The sequence below is a fragment of the Castanea sativa genome, chromosome 8 (assembly GCF_040712315.1).
Source record: "Castanea sativa cultivar Marrone di Chiusa Pesio chromosome 8, ASM4071231v1".
Taxonomy (NCBI): Eukaryota; Viridiplantae; Streptophyta; class Magnoliopsida; order Fagales; family Fagaceae; genus Castanea; species Castanea sativa.
In genome coordinates this window covers 29998178-30021945 of record NC_134020.1, presented here as the reverse complement: position 1 = coordinate 30021945, position 23768 = coordinate 29998178, and the positions used below count along the sequence as shown (strand labels likewise).

Below are 23768 nucleotides of genomic sequence, written 5' to 3'. Positions count from 1 at the left end.
GAACCAATTAGAATTTTTTTTGTGTATTTATAAAATTAGATTTACCAAACTTGTACTATATATAATTTTTACAACAAAATAGACTATTTAATTCACCAATAAATTATAAATAACATGTTCAATTTAGTTTCTAATGAATTTATGTATAAACTTATACAAAAGGAGCGATCACAAGGCACTCTCTTGGGGTAACCAAATTCTTCACGTCCACTACAAAACAGTGTGGTTAACAAGATGTGAACATGTGTCATAATTTTCGTCAGATCATCTATGCAACTATTTTCTTCATCTCTCTTTCTAAGAGAGATCAAGTATTTATTTAAATCATAAATTTAGGGACATAGAAAATTTCAAAACCTTTTCACAACGGTTGATAGGATTTGATATTGCAATTTCAAAACTTGATGTCTCAACAAATTTAGTAAAAAATTGTGAAAAGCCTTCCAAAATTGTGTTTATTAAAATTTGAGGACCAACGAGTTATCAAGGAAGAAGAAAAAACCATAATTGGAATTTAAATTGGTAATGGAATATCACATAAAATAATAACAGTTCCATAATTTTCTTTAAGGACTATATTATCAAAGAATAAAACAAGAGAAGTAGCAGAAGTATACTAAGGTATTGTGATAGGCCAAGAATTTATTGATCCCTTTGGTAAATTAATCAATTAATTAGCCAAGTTAAGTAATTAGATTCAATTATATGTAATAAGCGTGGTAGCACAAACAAATCACCAACTAAGTTAAATGCAGCAGAAAATAAATTTGATGCAGGTGATTTGTTTACGAATGGAGAAACCATCAAGGCAAAACCCCATCAGGTGAATTTAAGGTCACCACTCCCGAGAATCCACTATTATCAAAACAAGCGGTTACAAGTAAAGGAATCCTAGTACTTTATACCAACCTACGATTGAACCCTTACCCCAATACATAATTGGACTTGTAATTTAGTGACAATCTCTCATTCCAATGCACGGCTCCTAGTACGTGACTAACCAATCGATGCGCGAATCCCAGTACGCAGCTTACACATCAACTTGAGAAAGATGTTATCTGCAAAGTTCTTCAGTTCATCTACATGATAAAGATTAAAAAGCTCATTGGTTACGAAACCCTACGCAATATAAATGCAGCAGCTTCTTCAAGATAAATATGAACAAGGACAACTTTTGTTTTCAGTCACACAATGCATGTAACAACAAGTGCACAACCCCAAGACGATCCTTAAAATAATCATTATATATGTCTAGGGTTGTGAGAAAAGAAACCCTACACAAATAGCTTGGATATGGGTGAAAAACAGATCTAGAAATCTGATTTTCGTAAACCTCTATAGATAGGCTATCTGTCGAGCTGCTATCGAGCTTCGAGCAAAAAACTTCTTTTAAACCTCGATAGATTCAATCTGTCGAGCTATTTGTCAAGTTTTAAAAATATAGCAATTCTTCACTTGTTTCTAGAACAGATTTGCATAGCTTTTACTCTTGACTTGAACACAAAGTTGCTTGAAAACTTAAACCATCCTAGATCTACCCAATTATAAGTAAAGTGCGTTTTGTCAAAGGATTAGCCAATTCTAAATGACATATGTACATAACAATTTCCACATATGTCCTAACAAAGTATAAATCATACAAAAGGAACAATCATAAGACACTCTCTCGAGGTACCCACATTCATCAAATCCAATACAAAACAGTGTGGTGAAAAAAAATGTGAACATATGTTATATTTTGTTATGTTGCTCTCTTGGCCTCTTCAATTTTTGTTAGATCATCTGCGCAACTATTTACTTCACAGAAGAGCCTTAGGTGGATGGTCCAATCTTGAGTTATCATAATCATAATGTAATTCAACAATATCCATTGTTAGAACACCATGAGGGGTTAGAGCATCCACATCAATTGGTGGATAATCATCTATAATACAAAAATTCCTCCATTTTACACATTTTGGCCAAAAAATCACCCACATCAGTGGATGCAAAGCTGTACAAAATTGGGGAAACTCATCCATGAGCTACAGTAACTGTGTAAATAAACACAGCTACTGTAGCTCGTTCATTTATTTATTTTATCAATTTTCGGTTCGCTCGTTTTTTTTTTCTCTCTTCTTTGAGCTCAGAAACGTCTCTCCTCATCTTCTTATTTTTCCTCAAATGCACATAAACACACCCACACACAAACACATCCACACAGACAAATCAACACAAAGATACACTTGCTCAGGAAAAAGAGAAACCTTTAATTCAATGGCCACAACTATTTCTAAAAACACCCCCCTAATGGCGAGCTTGCTATTTTTATGAATTTTATTCTAGTAAAAATCTTCACTAAGCATAATTTTGATAAAAGATGCTAAATATATTTTTATTAAATGTTTTTGTTCATGTCTAATATCAAACAATACAAATTTTTTATATTCGTTATAATTTAAAAGATAATAAGTTCTCCTAAAAATATTTACTATATGTAAAAGTTTATATTTTATGTGCAATATATTTATAAATCATAACTTACTCTAATAATAAAACGTTAAACTTTGTATTAAGCTTTGTATATGTATGTGTTGAGGACTAAAATTTCACAAAAAAGCCCATTCCATGAAAAGTAAGGAAAGACTATGGGTCTTAACAAAAGAAGGCCTGATTCATGAAGTTAAGAAGAACCATGAAGGCCCAAAGTCCCAAAAAAAAGGAAAAAAAAAAAGAGAGAAAGAAATAATAATAATAATAATAATAATAATACTAAAGAGAGGATCCCGGTCAGATAAGAGGACATGCAGCAAAGATCTCGGTCAGAGGATATGCAGTAAGAAGAGCATCAAGGCCTAGGGACCTTGATGTGTCCTTTTGAAGCCTTGAGAAGAGGAGCTTGGCTAACACATGGGAAAGCCAAGATGTATGTTTAGATTTCTAGCAAAAAAAGCCATTAAAAAATCCAGCAAAATAAGTATTTTCTTTGTAACCCATGGTCCAAGCTCGTGGGATCCCGAGTGGATAGTAAGGGAGAAGTGGTTTGGTCGGTAGGGGAGTGATTTCTGGTGAAAGGAGGATCCCGAAGGTTTCTCTTGGTTCATATATGCTAGAAATACATGAACCAATGGAAAAACTTAGTTCCCCCCATTTGCATGACACCTCCCCATAATTTCATCTCAATTGTCACTTTTAACCAAAAATGCCATCCATTGCATTGAGTAGCCCATCTACTCATTTGACTTTCCAAGAAGGAATCTTTTATTTATAGCTAAAGCCAAATGCCTATTTTGAGTTATAATTGCCTAAACAAGCTAAACCTCTTCCCAATGCACATTTTCAGGTTCTAGAGGACATGGTTTTAACCAGCAGACCAGGGACATCCTCGCCTGGGGTACCAGACTATGTCCACTATAGAAAGAACACTAAAGCATAGTAGAAAAAGGGGGGAAAAGAGGGATTTAGATAGAGGAAAAAAGGGAGAGTTCAAAGGTTCAAATTAGAACTTTAATAGCCCAGCAAGGAGGAGAAAGAAAGAAACAAAATAAGAGAGCCAACGTGGAGGAATTTGTCCCATATCCTTGACATCATTCAAAATATCACTTAGCCTCAAAAGAAACATATGCCAAAATATGCACACATTAGATATCACTCTCTCCCACAAAATCCTCCTCACCTAACTATCTTGGAAAGCAATGCCCAAGCAAAGCCACTTGGACTTGAGTTCCAAATCCCATAAGTTTTGTGCAAAAGTATTAAGTCTGTGAGAATTGGGGCCAGGATCCTCGTGACTGACTCATTCTCATGAAATTCATTTACATATATGTATATGTATTAAAATGTATATCCTAATATAAGAAAATAACAATTATTTGAAGATATGTGTATTGTATAGTGTGTTCTTATGCAGGACCTATAGAGGTAAAGGAAAAGGACAAAACTCCATTGCATAATAAGCATGGAGAAAAATCGTATAGTTCAGAGAGTCAGCATTTTGGGATTACAGGCCTAGTACGTTCGAGGTACCACGACAGTACGTCCGAGGTACCAAGTGAAGAACTCTTTTAAATGTTTACACAATAAAAAATAAGCCTTAAATATTCTATTTCAATCTCTTTCCCATTGTGAATATTATGAATAATTATTTTACTTGTTTCGTAAGAGTAAAGGGTTATTTTATGATACTAAAATACTTATAATGGTATTTTATTACTTTGGAGGAATCGCATTTTTGCCTTGAGGAGCTTTATGTGACTTGCGCACAACTTGGTTTATAATCAGCCCCATTTAACTGCAGTGAATAAGACCCAGTCTCTTAAAACAATAAGTATTGGGTCCGTAATCCTTGTTCATACTTGGGCCTGTGTCCTAAAAAAAAAATAGAATCACAACTACACCTCCCTCAAGCAAAAATTCTCAGTTACTCTCCTATCCACCCACTTGCTTTACCCGGTTTCCTGAGACACCCATTGATATTTAGTGTGCGTTTAGATTGGGCGTTTTACCCAATCCGCGTGTTCACTTTTTTTAGTGGGTTTTGGTAATACTGTTTACGTACCACTAAACTCACTTTTTCACAGATTTTTAAGTAAATTTAGGTCTCACAGTACTATTCACACTTTTAAAAATTATTTTACTACAATATTTTCAGCAAACAAATAATATCCAAACCCAGCCTCATAGTAACATAGGATCAGTTGGCGGAGTCCAGGTTATCAGTTTCAAAGTTTCTAGGGGGTTTGGGCATAGTTGGTGTAATTAGATAGTACTGTTCATGGGCCAATCATTATACGTATAATTGTAGATGCCCGGAACCAAGTTATTACTATTTTTTTTTTTGGCCAATGTGTTAGGCTTATATATTTTTAGTAATAAATGATTCGCTAAACAGTATTATTTTTACGCCAAAAAAAAAAAAAGTTTATTGGGTTATTATCCATAGAATTTTTCTTGTTTTAATAGATGAATAGTCTCTAGCTAGTACCTTCCAGGCTTCCGTATAAAAATGCTAAGCCACATCTAGATGGTTGATCAAAATGTTGATGAACTTTGCTTCTAGAAAGATCTGGTTGGCAATTTGAGGAAGAAAAGGTATTTGTTTTGACATTAACACTTTTGAAAAATGAATAGTTTTACAAATATATTCTCATTTTTTTTATTTGATAGTAAACTTAAAATGAGTTAAAAAATTATCTTTTAATTTTATTTGAAATAGAGTTAGTTTTCAACAATTTTAGCAAAAAAACAACTCGATTTCATACTAAATTAAGATATAATTTTCTTTAATATTTTTTTATACTACCAAATATTAGAAAATGCATAAACTTTTCCAATGAAACAATACACGGATGTAAGCAGCAATATTATTATTATTATTTTGTGGAGAAAATGTAAGCAGCAATATTAAGCACTCTGTTTTTTCATTCCTTTGAATTTTCAAAACATTACAAGCTTTTCCATACTCCCCGTACAGCGTATACTTGGGGAAAAATCATGACCATTATCAAAGAAACATACATGTACTAAATTTATTAGCTGCAATCACAATTTAAGGCCATAGTTTATTCTAATTATTATGGTATAGACTATAGAGGGACCAAAATCACAATCTAGCCAGAAATCTCAATGGCCTTGACATCAGGCTTCTTCGCTTCCACCTAAGGGACTGTCACAGTGAGAACACCATTCTCCATTGCAGCCTTGATCTGATCCATCTTAGCATTCTCAGGAAGCCTAAACCTCCTCAAGAACTTGCCACTGCTACGCTCCACTCTATGCCACGTGTCTTTCTTCTCTTCCTTCTCCACTTTCCTCTCTCCGCTTATTTGCAGCACTCTGTCATCTTCAACTTCAACCTTCACTTCCTCTTTGTTGAGCCCAGGAAGATCAGCTTTGAACACATGGGCTTCTGGGGTCTCCTTCCAATCCACACGAGTGTTAACCAAAGCAGAAGTTTCTCTTGCAAACTGAGGTTCAGATGAGAATGGAAAATCCTTAAATGGGTCCCAAATCTCGAGCGAGAATGGGTCCAATATGTTGCTTTGGTGGCTACCAAAGAAGCTTGGAATCAGTGACATCTTAATTAAGAGCTAGAGTACAGAGAAAACGTTTGAAGTGGTTGTTTGTTGAAAAAGCTTACAATGACACTTGCTAATTCTGACTGGTATGGGAAGAAAGAGTGCGGTAGCGAATTTATAGGTTCGTGGGGTATTCTTCAGGCATTTTCTGGGGAATTCTGGTTGTTGTTTGTCTTTTTCCTTTCTGCTTAATGAATTTTCTGGCTGTATCCTGACTATTTTCAACGAACTTTCTAGCATCTTGGTGAACCTTCTTTGGACTTGGCCCACTTGGGTATCTCGTGTTGCACACAGCCACTGATTCGTGTATTGGGCCTATCCACAATTGCATTAGCACAAATTTGGCAACACTTTTTCATCCCAACCAAGATTTAATAAAAAAAGAAAAACTTTGTATTAAATTATTATTAGTATTATTATGATTTTATGGTCAAAGATATTTGAATTCTGATTTTGCTTCTAAAGGAGAGAAAAAAATATCACTGATATAAGACTCTTCGCCTGTGTATTAAAATTCAAGTGCACATAATGTGTGTGTGAATATATAAAGCCAGTCATGAAAAAATCAAATTAATTCTTGTAAATTTTTCAAAGCATCAAAATTCAAATGAGCATAATATATATGGGTCATTTTGAAAATAAAGGCAACTCATTGTAAACATGTTATTTATTGATTGGATAATTTGATAGTTACAACAATAAGGAATGCTATGCCAAAGAGTTACAAGGCTCTTAGAAAAAATGGTGCTTATTAAAACTTTAAATTAAAGACACAAAAATTTCAAAACCTTTTCACAATTATTGATATGATATGTTATTACGATTTTTACATAATAAAAGTGACGTCGGCAATGAGTTTATGTGAACGTGATGTTATCTATAATGAAAACTCGATAGGTTAATGCTAACAAGTTATGTAAAAACATGTGAAAAATTGTCTCCAACATTGCTTTTATTAAAATTCGAGGAGCAACTAATAAGAAAGGGAGAAGAAAAAAATCATAATTGGAATGATAATGTAATGGACATCACATAAAATTATATCATTTCCATAATTTTCTTTAAGGAATCTATTATCTATATATATATATATATATATATATATATTTTTTTTTTTTTTTGAGAAATAATTACAACATACTGCTAATCCTGCAGCTCGAACCCTTTTCCCCCTAGACTCCCAAACACTTTGTACTTGGAGAGATGCCAATTCAGCTACAAGACCTTTGACAATCTATTATCTACATTAATAAAGAATAAATCAAAGCAAAATTGCAGTAAGGTAATTTATTAGATAATTATTAATTGAGGTGCATATCATATTAGTAGGGTTGTAAATAAGTCACACTGAATATTAAAAGTTTAAGTTTGCTTAATTTAATTTAATTTCAATCACGAAGCAAGTCCAAACACGTCATCAAGCTATAATATATATATCTAAACTTGGTTTATTTTCTTGTTGAAGAATTTCAAGCTTGTTCACAACAAGCTATTTAATTAAGTTATTTTTTTCCACATATAATAAGAACAAAAATTAAAATTATTTACCGCCTTCACAATTTTATTCCAATAATTGATAACTTAATTATAGTTACGAATATATCATTTGAGTCAATCTATAATAAATATATCATTTGAATCAATTAGAAAGACTAGTTTTCATTGTACAGTTATAAAAATTAGATTATCAATCTAATTCTCAAAAAGAAAAAAAAAAAAGATTTACCAACCTTGTACTACATATAATTTTTAGTACAATATGAACTATTTAAATCACCAATAAGTTTTAAACACAATAGTTTAGTATCTTATGAATTTATTTATAAACTTATACAATTCAACCTCAAGTAAATATAATTATAGGGTAAAATACATAAACTAACCCCGAGCTTTGGGCTCATTCCAAAAAAGTCCAAGACTTTTTAAAACTAACCAAATTGGTCCCTAAGCACAATTTGGTCCGAAACGGTGTGACTTCCTTTTCTCTCTCCTCACTCGTCTCTCTTCTCTCATATTTCTTACTTCTTTTCCCTCATTCTATCGCGCAAACCAAAAAAACAAAACCCACCACAACCCAAAAATCTACTCGTTGAGATCACAACCACCGCCTCACCACCATTGTTACAAAGCCCAACACCACGAACCAAAACCATAAATCAGAACCCAAATCACCATAGACCCATACTCACAACCACCTAAACCATCCAACTGTCACGCCCTGAACCCAAATAAGAGCTAGGCACGTGACAACAGCCACACACTTATAAAGTTTATACCTTACAAGTGTGAAGTGTCTTCTTAACAACTAAAGAATTATCCTCAAAGAAAATTTCATCAATAAATTTACAAATATCCTCAATAATGCAATTCTCAAAAGATCTCCAAATAAACACCCAATTAAGAAACTTTTCTTCTCACCAAGGGTGAGCTATTCTTAATCATTTAGAGTGAATTTTCCTTTTGCAATACTGAGCAAGCTTGTTCAGGTATCAATTCTCCGGATTTTCAGCATGGATGGTGAATTCATTGAAAGACTATAAAGAATCAACTTGACTGAGGAGGAGGGGGTAGTATATCAAGTCAGGGCAACCCGGAGAAAGAAATACTAGAAGAGTGTTCCTTAAGCCTTTTGGGACGTTTCCTCACAACCCAACCATATAACCAAAAGGCGGCAAAATCACTACTAAAGACAGTATGGAAACTGGGGTACGATCTCAGGATTATTGACGTCAGGGAGGGACTGTTTCAAATCAAGTTCACTCTGAAGAGTTAGCTGAAATGGGTCATTAACAAAGGACCGTGGAGTTTTGATGACCATCCTTTGTACTTCGAAGATGGGAACGAGGTATGACGGCAGCTTCGGTAACCTTCCAAACGATTCCAATGTGGATTTAGATTTGGGGCCTACCATTTGACTTACTCATAGAGGAGACGGGTAGAGATATTGGGATGGGGTTGGGTGAAGTAGTGGAGATTGATACCATAGCGTTCATGTCGGAACAAGCTCGATTTATTTGCATAAGAGTTGAGCTTCCATTGGACAAGCCTATCCATAAGGGGGGGGGGGGGATTGTATCTAGCCCTGAGGGAGATAAAATCAGAATTGGCTTCAAATACGAATGCTTGGCTGGTCTGTGCTACCGATGTGGACTCTTCGGACATGAAGCAAAAGCTTGCTCCAAACTATGGACCAAGGGCTGGATGACTTACAATATGGTGAGTGGCTGAAGGCAGGTCATTGTCGAAAGGAGGAGAGCACTACAAGGGGTCAGCCAAATCAGAGGAGGACATCGACAATGAACGGAGTGCCGGAGAAAGCCAGTGATGCGAAGGAGCCACCTCACGCACCTCAGCATCTGAAACTGCTAATTAAATTGGCAATGAATGCTAATCATGAGACCATTGTAGACAGCTGTCAAGCGGATACCAGTGCACTAATGGAAACCGAGTCATTAAGGGGAGGATTATTTGGAGCAAAAATCTCAGGATTGACCTCTATCCAAACCGACATAATAAAGGAGGGAGTAGTTGGCTTAGTTGAAGTACGGATTCAAACCCAACTAATGACCTAATTAATATACCAGTGGAGTACGTATCTGATGCTAGCAACCCACCTGTAGCTACTAGTAAACCACGTGAGGCAACATGTGACTTGGGAAAAAAAAAACACAAACTCAGGCTGGTAGTAAGGGTGCTACGTGGACAAAAATTGAGAGAAAGATAGGGCCTACAACAATAAACTCTACGGCTACACTCACCATCGGCTCCAAGAGAAGGTTATCTATGGAGGAAGCAAGACTTAGCTCAGAGATTGGGTTGAGTGGCAAGCAAACCAAAGCACAAGATGCAACTCACATCAAGCTATTTTCAACGGCGGAGGCTGTGGATCAGCCCCGCCAACAACAATGAATCTATTAAGCTAGAACTGCTAGGGGCTTGGGAACCAACGTGCAGTTGATGTCCTCTCTCATCTTGTGAGGGAAAAAGCTCCCAAGGTTTTGTTTTTCATGGAAACAAAACAATCAGTTAAGGAGATGCGGCGGATCCAAGTTGATTTACCCTACCACTGCATGTTAGTTGTACCAAGTGCACAGAGAAGAGGTGGCTTAGCGTTACTATGGAAGGAGGATGTGGATTTACACATACAAACCTACTCACCCAATCACATTGATGCCCTCATACGGAATGGTTCAGATCCACCATGGAGATTAATAGGCTTTTATGGATGGTCGGAAGAACAAAGGAAGAGAGAATCTTGGAAACTCCTAAAACACCTGCACACAAGATTTTCAGTCCCATGGTTGTGTTGTGGCGACTTCAATGAGATTTTACAATCCTTAGAGAAGCAAGGATGTCTACCAAAACAACAACAACCAATGGTGGAATTTCGGGCTGCACTTCTTCATTGTGGTTTGGTGGACCTTGGTTTTCAAGGAATAGTTTTATATGGAATAATGGACGTCTTGGGGATGCTTTTGTTCAAGAAAGGTTGGATAGAGCATGTTCAAAATTAGAGTGGAGATCTCTTTTTCCCTATGCAAAGGTCATTCACATCCAATCTTCCTATTTAGATCACAATCCGATACTTGTCAATATATCCTTGCCTAACCAAATATGCAGGAAGAAAAAAAATACCAAGAAGGTTTGAGGAAAAGTGGGCACAACATGAAAGGTATGAAAAGGTGGTCCGGGCTGCTTGGGAGGCCGAGAGTGGGGTTGGCAACCCTATGTTTCAGCTATTTGAGAAGATTAGACAATGTAGACAAGACTTGATTTAGTGGAGCCGTAACATAGTGGGGAATTTCAAAGAAAAAATAAAAAAGAGGTAGTCGGCCTTGGAGGAATTATCTTTACAAAATGACCCAACAAACCAGCCAACAATTAAAGCACTGAAAATTGAGATTAATGCACTCCTCCACCAGGATGAAATTTATTGGCGTTAGAGGTTAAGATTCTTTTGGTTACCGGCAGGCGACAAAAACATGAAAATTTTCCACCAAAGAGCCAGCCAACGACGTAGGAAAAACCATATTTCTGGTATCATGTCTCAAACCGGGGTATGGTGCTAGTCTGAGGATCAGATAGCTGAAACTGCCATCAATTACTTTCAGAATTTATTCACATCCTCCAACCTAGCGGACTTTAGTGGGGTTTTGGACTCAGTGGACCACATAGTCACTCCAGCTATGAACACAACCTTACCCCAAAGGTACACATCCGAGGAAGTCAAGCAAGCATTGTTTCAGATGCACCCCTCAAAATCACCTAGACCTGATGGTATGCCCCCTTTCTTTTTTCAAAAGTTTTGGCATATAATGGGTCAAGATGTTACAGTAGCAGTTCTTTCAGTTTTAAACTCTGGTCACATGTTGCATAAGATGAATTTTACACATATTGTATTAATCCCAAAAAATGATGAATTGAAAACCATGGCTAATTATAGGCCCATAAGTTTGGGGAATGTAATATCCAAAATTGTTTCCAAGGTTTTAGCCAATTGTTTGAAACATGTCCTCCCTATGGTGATATCTGATGCACAAAGTGCTTTTGTACCTAATAGGCTTATAAGTGATAATACTACTGTAGCATATGAGTTGTTACATAGGATGAGGAACCGAAGAAAAGGAAGATTGGGACAAATGGCAGTCAAGTTGGACATTAGCAAGGCCTACGACCAAGTAGAGTGGGGCTTTCTACGCCAGATAATGTTGAAGCTTGGTTTTGACCCTAAATGGGTCTATTTGGCCATGGAGATAATCATAACAGCCTCATATTCAGTCCTAATAAATGGGGAGCCACGAGGATTAAAAAAACCATCAAGAGGACTAAAGCAGGGTAACTTATGAAAATCTAGCCCTCATGGGGTGTGCATCTCTCACCTCTTGTTTGCTGATGACAACCTCTTATTTTTCCAAGCCACTGTGGAGGAGTGTCAAAGACTACTCAATCTCTTGGGGATTTATAAATCTTAAATCCTGTAAATTATGTTTAACTATTCAGTGTTCATTTGGTTTTTTTTTTTTGGGCATATATATATATATATATATATATATATATTTATATTGTGTGTGTGTGTACAGAAGATGAATGTGTAAAGGTAGAAGTTGAATTAGGGGGCTCCCTCAACTCTGATGCACTTCGATCCATGAATGTAAATATAATTGGTTGAGCAACCTCTTCATTAGGGTTGTCCAGAGACCCGGCCAACCCGACCCACCCGCCGCCGCCGACCGTACCCGACCTGCCGCCGACCGATCTGACTTCTCCGGCGGTCGGCAACGGGTTTTTTCCTTAAAAACCAGAGTTTTGTGGGTTGGACGTCGGTTTCCTTCTCCAGAATCTGATCAAAACCGATTCGACCGATCCACACGATTACCGGCGATATTTGGTAGATCCGGTGAGATCTAGACCATTTTCGTCAAGATCTCAGCGAGATTTCACTGGATCTAGCCAAGATCTTGCCAAAAATGACCTAGATTAGGCCAGATCTGAAGAAACCTCAAAGATTTTCATCGTTTTCATGCCGGATTTTCGTTGTTTTCACGCCGTTTTTCACCATTTTCGAGCTGGTTTTCACCATTTTCTGGACTTTCGACCCCGACCGACCCATCCGCTGCCATCTGATGGTCTGATCCACCCGATCCGTTCACTTCGGCGGTCGGCGACGGGTTCATTTTTTTGCCACCCAATTCCGGCCGGTCGGTTCCAGGTTGGGCACAAACTCGATCCGGACCGACCTATGGATAGCCCTACTCTTCATTGCAGGAACGCACAATATTAAAACCTTAGAGAGCGCAGCAAAGTAAATTACATCAAGTGGGGCTTTAGCATCATTCACAATAGGAGCCAATTTACTCCGAAACTGATAAAAGAGTTAAAATTTAGATGTCATCTGAAAATTATAAAAAGATAATAGAACACTGAACAATGAGCGTTACTTTTATTAATTACGGGCATAATGCATAATCTTATCATTGTCAATATTATAATAAAATTAAAAACATTTTCTGTGACGCTGAGTCATCCCTTATTGAAAGGCCAAAATGCTGCTTCGAAGTAACTTCAAATTATACCTACTCCCATGTTTGGTATTTCAAGTTCAGCTACTGCTTTCCATACAAAAAAAAAATGTCAACTACTGCTTTCAGCTTCCTTGTGATCTATCTTCCTCTATTTTCTTTCATTGACCAAGAAGAAACATATTAAGCATTCATTCATAAGCTAAAATCACCATTCCATTTCCTAATCCAAGTCAGTCTTCATTTGATCCACTTCTGTTGGGCTCCTTTCGTATCATGTCTAGTAAGTCTTCGACAACTTCAGACATTAGTGGCCTGAATTCTGGCTCAGACTGCAAATTATGCTTGATGTTAGGATATCAACTCCATTTGGAGTGGAAAGCAAAATCAATTTTTCTAATAAATGCAATAATGTCTCATATAAAATTAGTTTGGAACTCCAAGCTGATTCTATTTAAGCTTTTGACGCATTCCATCTCAACTTGAGTGTACCCAAAGATCATTGAATTATTGGGCTCTACTACTTTCAAAGAGATTGGATCCATTTGGGGTACCGGTGTGAAAGATGGGATCTAGAAATTGAAGAACACTCTTTCCAGTGTTCAAGCTATGTAAGGTTTCCATGTGCAAAAGCGGGTCACTTTGTAATTAAACTTAAATGAGTGAATTTCATGTAATAAGAGTAGCTATAGTTAGTGGCTGGTATTGATTTTATTAGTGCTAGTGCTTAATTGGACACCAATTTGATTTCCAAAAAACTTTTATTATTAATGAAGCAAAGTCTTTTATTTGACTTTTTTGAGGCAATATGAAGATATAATAGAACCTTGAAATAAGTTCATAAAGGAAAGAAAATATAAAAGTCCAATATCATTTGCGTCTTTGAAGCTTCTTCTTCTTTGATGACTTGTGTTTTGTAGCTTTTCAACGATTGATTAGATCTCGAAGGAACATGTTATCGTCACTTGGTTATGCATCTTCAACTTTAGAGGCAGAATTCATTGATGGGATGACACCATTATTGTGTTCCTGTTTTGATCTACTTTCATCATTATTTGTGCTTGTTAATGGTTTTATATCCAAAACTTGAAATTTGTTTTTCTTAGAAGTTTGTTTTACGTTTTTCTTGACTTCATAATTCTCCAATGCTTCCTACACCAACGAATGTTTATTAAAGTACATAGTAGATATTTTTTTTGAATGAATTTGCAAATAAATGTAGAAGTAGAAAGCTTATTGTTGTGATATCACCATTTTTTTTTTTTTTTTTTTTGTGGGTGGGTCAGCTGGATCATTATTTGTGCTTGTGGATGGTTTTGTATCAAATACTTCAAATGTGTTTTTGTCAGAAGTCTGATCTGGACTTTCCTTGATTTCATCATTTTGCAGTGGTTCTTAAAACACAATATGCGGTTTAAAGCATAATATTTGGATTTGCAAATAGGCTTAAGTTTGTAATAGTTGACATCTTACTGTTGTAATATGATCAAGTTTCATTGTCGTTTCGTCATTTGAAATGTTGTCAAACACCTTTTCAATTGTATATAACTCCCATCCTTCCTTCCAATTATAGTCGTTAAGCTTTAGTTGGAACACAAATGTTTTTCCAATGAGCTTCATTTCATTTGGTAGGGTGGAATTTGCATTCATCTGATAAAATATTAAATATAATTTTGTATATTCTTTTCAAATTAAATGAAAGATTATATAAGCTAATTGTATGTTCTTACAATTGAATATTTGTTTGATAGTTCTCTTGCTATTGTGTGAAGTAATTTTTCATCTTCCTTGTCAAAAAAAATAAATACGGCACGCTCTGTTCCATCATCAACGTTGAGTTGAATTCTATACCTGCATGTATAAATATATAATTTGTTTCATTTTTGTTTGATTAATATATATATTTATATATATTGTTTTATGTTTACATATATTGAATAATTCTAAAATTGGTAATTTATATTTTACCTTGGAATTGGAAAATTAGAGTTACTTTTGCAATGGTTGTACCAGAAATCATTTTCAAATTTAACTTTTTTGTTGCACTTTGCGCATCCAATATAGTACCATCCAAAGTTTTTTTCAATATTTTCCATTGTTGCAAGGCATGTGAAGACATTTTCCTACAATATAAAAGAAAAAAAGAAATGTATTTAGTGTTAAGCTTATTGAGAACTAAATATATTATTGGTATAACGTTATTGGGAAAAAATGTTGAGTACCTGATCATCTGACGTCCATTCCAAGGATGTTATTTGCTTGATTGTTTTTTTATTTTGTGTGATTTTTTTTCAATTGATATTTCTTGCTTGAATTGTAGAGGAATTCCTTCAATTTCAGTCTATTCCACATTTCTTTGATGGTAGAAGATTTAAATCAAAACATAGTGAATAATTATTTGATACGAAGATTGTATTGCACTAAATAAAAGTATCAAGATTATTTTTAAAATAATAAATTAGAATAAAAGTATGGTATGGAAAATCTAAATACCTATCAATCAATGTTGCAGTTTCAAGTATTTCTAAATTGATGTACACTTTTGTTGCACTTGTAGATGACAAATAGTGTTCCCTTGTATTTAATAAAAATATGTTAATTATGTAAAAGAAAAGATATGTTTAAAAGTTATTACCTCTAAATGTTTTCACAATAGTAGATGTCACTATTATGACAAAGGGCCTAGGATTGTTGGTGTAAAAATTGTCCTCAATTTGATTTGATGTTGGTCCCAGAGAGTGAATCTTATTTTAATTTCTCTGTTGTAAACAAACATGTAAGTGATAAAGAGCTTGAAGTAGTATTATGCAATGAATCCATATGTACATGCTAAAGCTTACTTTGGATTCATGATATCTATATTTCTCATTGGGACAATAGATCCTTGAACATGAACATTTTCTAGTGGTCCAACACCAACTATCTTTCCAATGATGTCTGCAGCAAATAAAGTTGATTAAGTAATTTGAAACATAATTATTTTAAAATAAATTTGAGACTTTTTAGGCTACCTGTGAATTGTTTGTTATTGTCAAAGCGATCCACGATTGTTTGGTAATCAACAAATTCAAATTTATGCTTAGAGATAGTAACTTCAATCTCTTTTAGCTCCTCAATAATTGTTGTACATAGAAAGTTTATTTTCTTCTCTTTACTTAGAGGCCGATAGCTATCTTTTTCCTTTTAAGTATCTACTCTAAAATTGGACAGTGAATATAATTGTCCTTCTCGTAGTTGTGCCTGAAACTTCTTAACATTGTTTTTTTGAATTGTAGCATGTATTTTGTCATCTTGGTAGTTAAATAAGCAATTTGTTAGTCACAATTTTAGTTTTAAGGTGCGAGTTGAGTAAAGAAAATATGACAAAATAGATTCTCAATTCAAATCTAACCTGTTCATCTATAAGAACCATGTCCAAACTGATTAGTTCTAGATTTTTTTGGTTGACAGCTTCCCACATTCTTGAAAGTCTGACTCTTAGCTTCCAATTCTCATTTTTATTTGAAAGTTGCTTGATGAGATTGTAACTCATTTTTGGAACTAATAATATAGTCATTAGTTGGACCCAATTGAGTTGAACTATTGTTAGAATGGAAATAGACTAATAAAATTCAACGATTTATATAACTAAGCATATCTAAAATTTCTAATGATCTTTATTCATCTTATGAAATAGAAATAAATAGTTTTCAGATGTAGTATACATACCTTGTACATAAGGAAAATTTATCTTTCCAAAATCTTGTAGTTGAAAATTTTGTCTCTATTGTTGCAAAGTACGTTCTCTTGGTAGTTGTAATTTGTATGGTATGGTTATGAAATAGAAATAGGTATCATAAATGTCTTAAATAGTTATAGATGCGGTTAAATTGGTGGTATGTGAAAGCTTCTCCCCCTCCCCTCTAATGTTTCAAGGGAATATGAAGACGTTTATTTATTTTAGTCTCAATCAATTAATGATTTGGTTGTAACCGAAGTAATAATGGCCTTACTTTTTAAATATAATGTATTTAGTGGTTAGGTCAATTAGTTGATACCAGGATGAAATCTTAATTTGATATGCGCAAAAAGGAGATATAATTTAAAATTTAAAATTTATATTATATATATGGTGCTCTTGCCTTTTTGAATATGGTTTTTGAGTCATTGATTAATTAGGTGGGTTTTTCTTTTGTAATTTTGTTCTGCTACTAAAGGTTAGTGGTAAGGATCTTCCAATCAACATGAGGACATATAAACAAAATTTTAACAGAAAATTTGTGACTTTTTAAAGAGTAGAAAAAAAAACTGCTGTAATTATTTTCTTCATAATTTTCATTGTTTAGTTATAAATATTTAAATTAAAGCATAAGAATATGTAAATGCAAAGTTTAATGTAAATTTAAAACCATCCATGATGAATATGTATAGACAATTTTTGTAGTTTTTAATTTTTTATGAATTATTATTTAATTGTCTAGTTATTAATGTCTAAATTAAGCAGATGAACTTTTTAAATATAAAAATGAAATACATGAATATGTAAAATCCTCTCACACGTTATTCTTACAACCAAAGAAGGTGCCATTTCACTCATTGGTTTACTACATGATTGATGGTCTTGGTATGTGGCATAAAAGATTCTTCCTTCCCCTTATAATTTTTTTTGAGACCCTAGCAATATATTTTTTTTAATATAAGTGCCTAGTGTTTTGTCAAATAATAAAGTGTCGTCATAGGAATAGAAAAGTTATTCAATATAGGAGTAATTACACATAACCCACTTGTGGTTTGGGCAAAAATCACTTTGCCTACTAGTGGTTTGAAAAGTATCACTTAACCCACTTGAGATATGTTTCGTTTGTTTTCCATAACCCACCTCTGTTAAAATCAGGGGTAAATAAGTATTTTTGCTTAAATTTTATGTTTCTCTCCTCCCAAAACAAAAAATAAAACAAAAATGCAAGAGAAACAAGATCAAAAAGTGGTATTTTTCTCTTTCTCTCTCTATTCACACAAATTTTGAACATACCCAAAAAACCACAGAACATGAAAAACATGAAGAATCTACCAAAGCCATCACCACCACTACCATTGAAAGTCCACAGAATCGGAAAAAAGAAAACCACAACACCGGTCACACCACCAAACCATAACAACCCACAAATCACTAGCCACAACCACCAAGATCCACACCCATTGCCATTGCCAAACCCACTACCGAATCACTAGTCACCACTACCAATCAAACACCACAACCCAAGAACAATCTTCAAAACCCAAAAATGACCAAGAAACCACGACCCAAGACCAATCTTGAAAACCCAGAAACATCGATCAAACCCAAGACCCACAACTCACACGATATAACCATCGATCAAACCAAGACCACAGAAACATCAATCTAAACCCAAGACTCACAACCCACACAATATAACCATCGATCAAACCAAGACCACAGAAACATCGATCTAAATCCAAGACCCACGCGATATAAACCCAGAAACGACCAATCTTCAAGCCATCGTCGTTAGTCTTCTAGCCTCTGCCGTCGCCTTTGCCGTTTTCATTGCCACTGAGATAGACTTGGCTGAGATGGGAGAGTCGATTACGACGACGTTTGGCAAAACCTAGATCCAACCCAACGTCATGTTCCTCCTCAAAACCCAGACCCAAGCCAACACCGTGCTCCTTCTCAAAACCCATACCCAACCAACACAGCCAACTCGTGCTCCTCTACAGTCATCACCCAAGCCACCACGACCCAAAGCTACCAACGATTTGAACTGGAGTGTGAGAGATGAGAGAGACATGGACAAAACAGAGAGAGAGAGGGGCAGAAAGAGCGTGAGGAATAAATTAATGTATAGAGAAGAAAATAAGTTAATGGGTTAAGTAAAATTTTCCTTTTGTGTTATTTTCTTTTGAGTGTGTACCAAAAATATAGTTTGTGATTTATTGGAGTTCTTAAGACAAGTTTCTAAATTCTTACAAATAACATCTTTTGATCTTATTTTCTCTTGTTTTAGTGTCTTTTTTTTTTTTGGGAGGAGAGAGACATAAAAGGGGTGTAGAAATACATATTTACCCCTGATTTTAACAGAGGTGGGTTACGGAAAACAAACGAAACATACCTCAGGTGGATTAAGTGACACTTTTCAAACCACGGGTAGGCAAAGTGATTTTTGCCCAAACCACAAGTGAGTTATGTGTAATTACCCCTTCAATATAAATCATAAAAATTGTGAAAGCGATAAATAGATATTTTGTCAATTTTAAAACAATGGTTGAATAGAAATTAAATAATTGTGGGAATGGACCATTTGTTATGCTAGTTATTTAGATGTAGAATTTTTTGTAGGTTCTATGAAAATTTAAAACTATTCATGCTTTCAATTATTACAAATTATTGATCAAATGAAAAAAACAAACTTGATACTTAATTCCCTATTATTTATTTCTATTTAATTCATGAATTCATCATTTGGGTGTCATTAAAAAAAATTAAAGTCATATTTGTTATGGGTCGATGCAATAGCAAAGCAAACTGAAACTATTCAAAAAAAAAAAAAAATACAAACTTGCACACAATGATACAAAAAGAAAGAGGGTGTTTTTAAGATAATACCCAATTGTGATAATCAGAGTCCACTGGTAGCGCATGTAAAAAAATACTTGTAGTCAACAATAGTAAGCGTCATTATAGTAAAAGACAATTTTAAATAACTGGCGGATAATACAAACACCCTACCAATAGTATGAGGACTATTGTAGCAAAACATTTCATTTTTAGAGAGACCTGAAGAAATATTCCAGCTTTTGAGAACTTGGAATTTAATAGATAATCTGTTATAATTTGGTAGTAACCAAAAGATAATATAAAAATTATTTTAGCACACGAAAAGATAATATAATCTCAATTTTATAATAATGTTTTCATTAATTGAGAGTTGGACATACTTTACAAAACAATCCAGCTGTTGAACTTGCAATTTAATAGATAATCCGTAATACATTGATAGAAAATATGAACAACCAACACAACCAAAAGAAAATATGAAAAATATTTTAGCATAGCCTTTTCATTTTATTTATAATTAAGATTTAGAAATACTTGAAGAAACAATCTAACTTAAAAACATGTAAATTAACAAGTAACTTGTAAGCAACTGGTGGGTAAAATTGTAATCAAAATGGTAATAGGTGTCCACATCATTGAACACGAAGACCTTTTTCTTTTTCTTTTTTGATGAATGAACACAAACACTTACATGCAAATACACGCTCAGAAACTCAAAAAAAGAAAAAGAAAATTTATGTCATCTATCTATAGTGTCTTCCTGCTTGGTAAGTAAGTTCACAGCAGTATCATGAAGACCATTTTTGTAAGACTATTTGGAGACCCAAAAACTTAAACTAAAATAGTTTTTTTGACCAAACTCATTTTTTTTAATCTCCCTCCATTCTTTCTTTTAATCTACCTTTGTATTTACTAAATTATTTTCCAATCTCATTTGATAGTCATCTAAGAATCTGAAAATCATGTGGTTCTAAAGAATTTGGGAAATTTTTTATTTCTAAAATTTCTCTATTTTTTCAACTTGTCTGTGTTCTATATTCTTTTGTACTGTGGGATTGTAATTCAGTAAAATTTCATATTGAAAGATAGACACCCTACCTGCTAATGTGACTCCATAGTTTCTACAAACCTTCATTTATTAACCGTCATTATAGTAAAAGATCATTTCAAATAACTGGTAAATAATATGAACACTCTACCAATAATATGAGGAGTATTTTAGCAAAACATTTTATTTTAGAGAGACCTGAAGAAATATTCCAGCTTGTGTGAACTTGCAATTTAATGGATAACCTGTTATAATTTGGTGGAAACCAAAAGCTAATATAAAAATTATTTTAGTACACCAAAAGATAATATAATATCAATTTTATAATAGCTTTTTCATTAATTGAGAGTTGGACATACATTAAGTATTTGCATTAAAACAGACCGAAATTATTTTTGTTCCAGCAATGAAAAATCTGTGAATTTGTTTTCATTTTTTATTTTTTTATTTATGTTTCATCATCTAACGAATATTAATGTTGTAACAAAAAGCGAAAATCTTGAGTACATTAGAATTAATAAAACAACAAACTGGTAGAATTGTTACCATCTTTTTCCCCTTAGTTTCATTTCTCAATGTATCAGCAAAAAAACCCATAACTTCCCAATTTGGCCCAATTGAGTCTTCACTCTTCAAGCTTAAATTGATAGGTCCACAATGTGCCCACAAAAACAAAAGTAGCTTCTACACGATTCTCAACAGTGCTAGAAAGTTCCAAAGAAGAAAAATCACAAAAACAGGCCGAGACTATACTAGAATACCCTTGGGACCTTAATATATACCCAACCCATCAACTATTTTCACCATCCAAATTTCTCAGCTATAGCAAGTAGCAACCAATCATCCTATAGTCTCTGATTCCAATCACAACATTCACAAGTTCAAAATGTCGCTGATTCCAAGCTTCTTCAATGGCCGACGGAGCAATATCTTTGATCCATTCTCGCAGGACATCTGGGACCCATTCAAGGATTTCCCATTCCCTTCATCTTCATCTCTGTATGTGCCTCAGTTTCCGACAGAGACCTCTGCTTTCGTCAATACCCGAATTGATTGGAAGGAAACCCCAGAAGCCCATGTGTTTAAGGCCGATCTTCCCGGGCTCAAAAAAGAGGAAGTGAAAGTCGAGGTTGAAGATGATAGAGTGGTCCGGATTAGCGGAGAGAGGAAGATAGAGAAGGAAGACAAGAATGACACGTGGCACCGTGTCGAGCGCAGCAGTGGCAAGTTCTTGAGGAGTTTCAGGTTGCCGGAGAATGCGAAGATGGATCAGATTAAGGCAGCGATGGAGAACGGTGTTCTCACTGTCACTGTTCCGAAAGAAGAGGTGAAGAAACCTGAGGTCAAGGCTATTGAAATCTCTGGTTAATATTTTGTGGATCATCTAAGCCTCAACTTATAGAGCATCTTTGGTTGGCAATACTAGTAGTTTGTAAAATATTGAGAAGCCTGTGTGTATATTTATGTGCTGGGGGAAACGTGGTTAATCTCTCAGCTGTGTTTCAAGTATGATGATTTAATAACTAATTAACATATAACTATGTAAATTGTGTATCTATTTTTGTTTATTATGTTCATATGTGGTGTTCCATTGCGTCATTAATTTCTTGGTTGCTTGAAAGAGTTAAAGCAGATGAATTCAAAAGGATCAATGCAAATTATACAAGCTAAAGGGTACGCCTAAGAGCCAAGAAGATAAAATTAGGCAAGGATAAAAAATTGCAATTATGTCACCTAGTTCGGTTACTTTAAATTAGTGGTTGTATACATATATAACTACTTGGCTTGTATAGTTGGGCAATACATAGTGATGGAAAAAGTAAACTTTTGTATGTTTTTGTGTAGAATGCTAGATTTTGCTACAGGTGAAGTGGAATATTCACCTTTTTACTAACAAGAAATGCCTATAAATCTAAATGATGAATTGGAAAATGTGAATGGTTTTGTCATTGTAGATCGGTGCAATAATGACAAGGATTTTTAACGTGTGAAACCATGACAAAATCAGGTATTCACAACCATTCCGCCCAACAACGCTGTAAAATTCAGCCAAAAAAAAAAAAAAAACACTGTAATAGAAAATTGACAAACAGCATTAGTAAGGTTTCTCCATTTTGTAAGCAACAGTCAAAAGTTTTCAATTGTTGAAGAGAAAAAATAAAGATTCCTTTCATTACTTGAGTGACTTTTCAAGTGGTATGTATAAGAACAGTAAAGATTCCTTAATTATTCAAGTAGCAGACCAATCCACACAAATACCTAGCCTTAAGTGGCCATGCTTAATAACAAATTAATACCAAGTAAATAATGAATAGTTCTTTGAGATTTGAGCTTGATCATCCAGTAAAACAAATTGATGCTGACTCCGAATTTAGAGAGAGAGATGAGACTATGAGAGTGATGGTACAGGAAGAGTACAACCATATATGAGGTGGTGTGTATTCCGATCTTTTGCTAAGCATGGAAATGAGGCACTAAATTAATTTGATTTTTACCTTTTCTTTTCTTTACTGATTTTGCCTTTCCTATCCGTTACTACATAAATAGGTATATTTGGTGACGAAATTCAGGTGGGGAAAATATTTTTGTCACCAAAAGGTCTTGGTGCTCCTCAAAGTAAGGCTGTAATTATAAGAAAGAAAAATTTTGGCAACAAAATGCAATTTTCGTCTATTAGTGTTACTCAAAATAAGGTGCCAATCAAAAAATGTGTCATTTGAGTGTTTATTGGCAAGGGAGAAGATTGTTTGTGGCTCGCCTAATAATCTCTAGTGTACATTTGCTGTCCTATAATGTAGTTTTTCTCAAGTTCTTCATTATCATCTTTCCGGTATTAATGCTCCATAGGGATTGTATGATCAAAAGGTTGTGTTTCTGTAAGTTAGGCATGTCTTGTCCTTGTTTGAAAATGTTGCAGTTTCTTATTGAACTCTGTTTTGTTTTGAACTTTCCTAACAAGTTATGAGATGCAAGGATGGGAAATGTTCTATAAAATATGAAAATATAAATGCCTTCTAGAACTCTGCTTGCACTTGTCAAAGTGTCAGTCTTTCTATCTTATTATGAGAAAATTGACATCACATTTT

At 34.5% G+C, this 23768-nt stretch overlaps 2 protein-coding genes across 2 annotated transcripts; one reads left to right on the top strand and one right to left on the bottom strand.

Annotated features, from left to right (window-relative positions):
* Positions 1–5370: 5370 nt before the first annotated feature.
* Positions 5371–6240, bottom strand: LOC142607915 (18.2 kDa class I heat shock protein-like). The gene has a single exon (XM_075779583.1). It carries the CDS (start codon positions 6054–6056, stop codon positions 5637–5639), a length of 420 nt encoding a protein of 139 aa, XP_075635698.1. The 5' UTR covers positions 6057–6240; the 3' UTR covers positions 5371–5636.
* Positions 6241–21478: 15238 nt separating this feature from the next.
* On the top strand, positions 21479–22256 carry LOC142606984 (18.1 kDa class I heat shock protein-like). The gene has a single exon (XM_075778372.1). It carries the CDS (start codon positions 21569–21571, stop codon positions 22049–22051), a length of 483 nt encoding a protein of 160 aa, XP_075634487.1. The 5' UTR covers positions 21479–21568; the 3' UTR covers positions 22052–22256.
* Positions 22257–23768: the final 1512 nt, after the last annotated feature.

Bases quoted from the DNA above. Each gene is read 5' to 3' on its own strand.
- LOC142607915 (XM_075779583.1), bottom strand. From the start codon at position 6,056: ATGTCACTGATTCCAAGCTTCTTTGGTAGCCACCAAAGCAACATATTG.
- LOC142606984 (XM_075778372.1), top strand. From the start codon at position 21,569: ATGTCGCTGATTCCAAGCTTCTTCAATGGCCGACGGAGCAATATCTTT.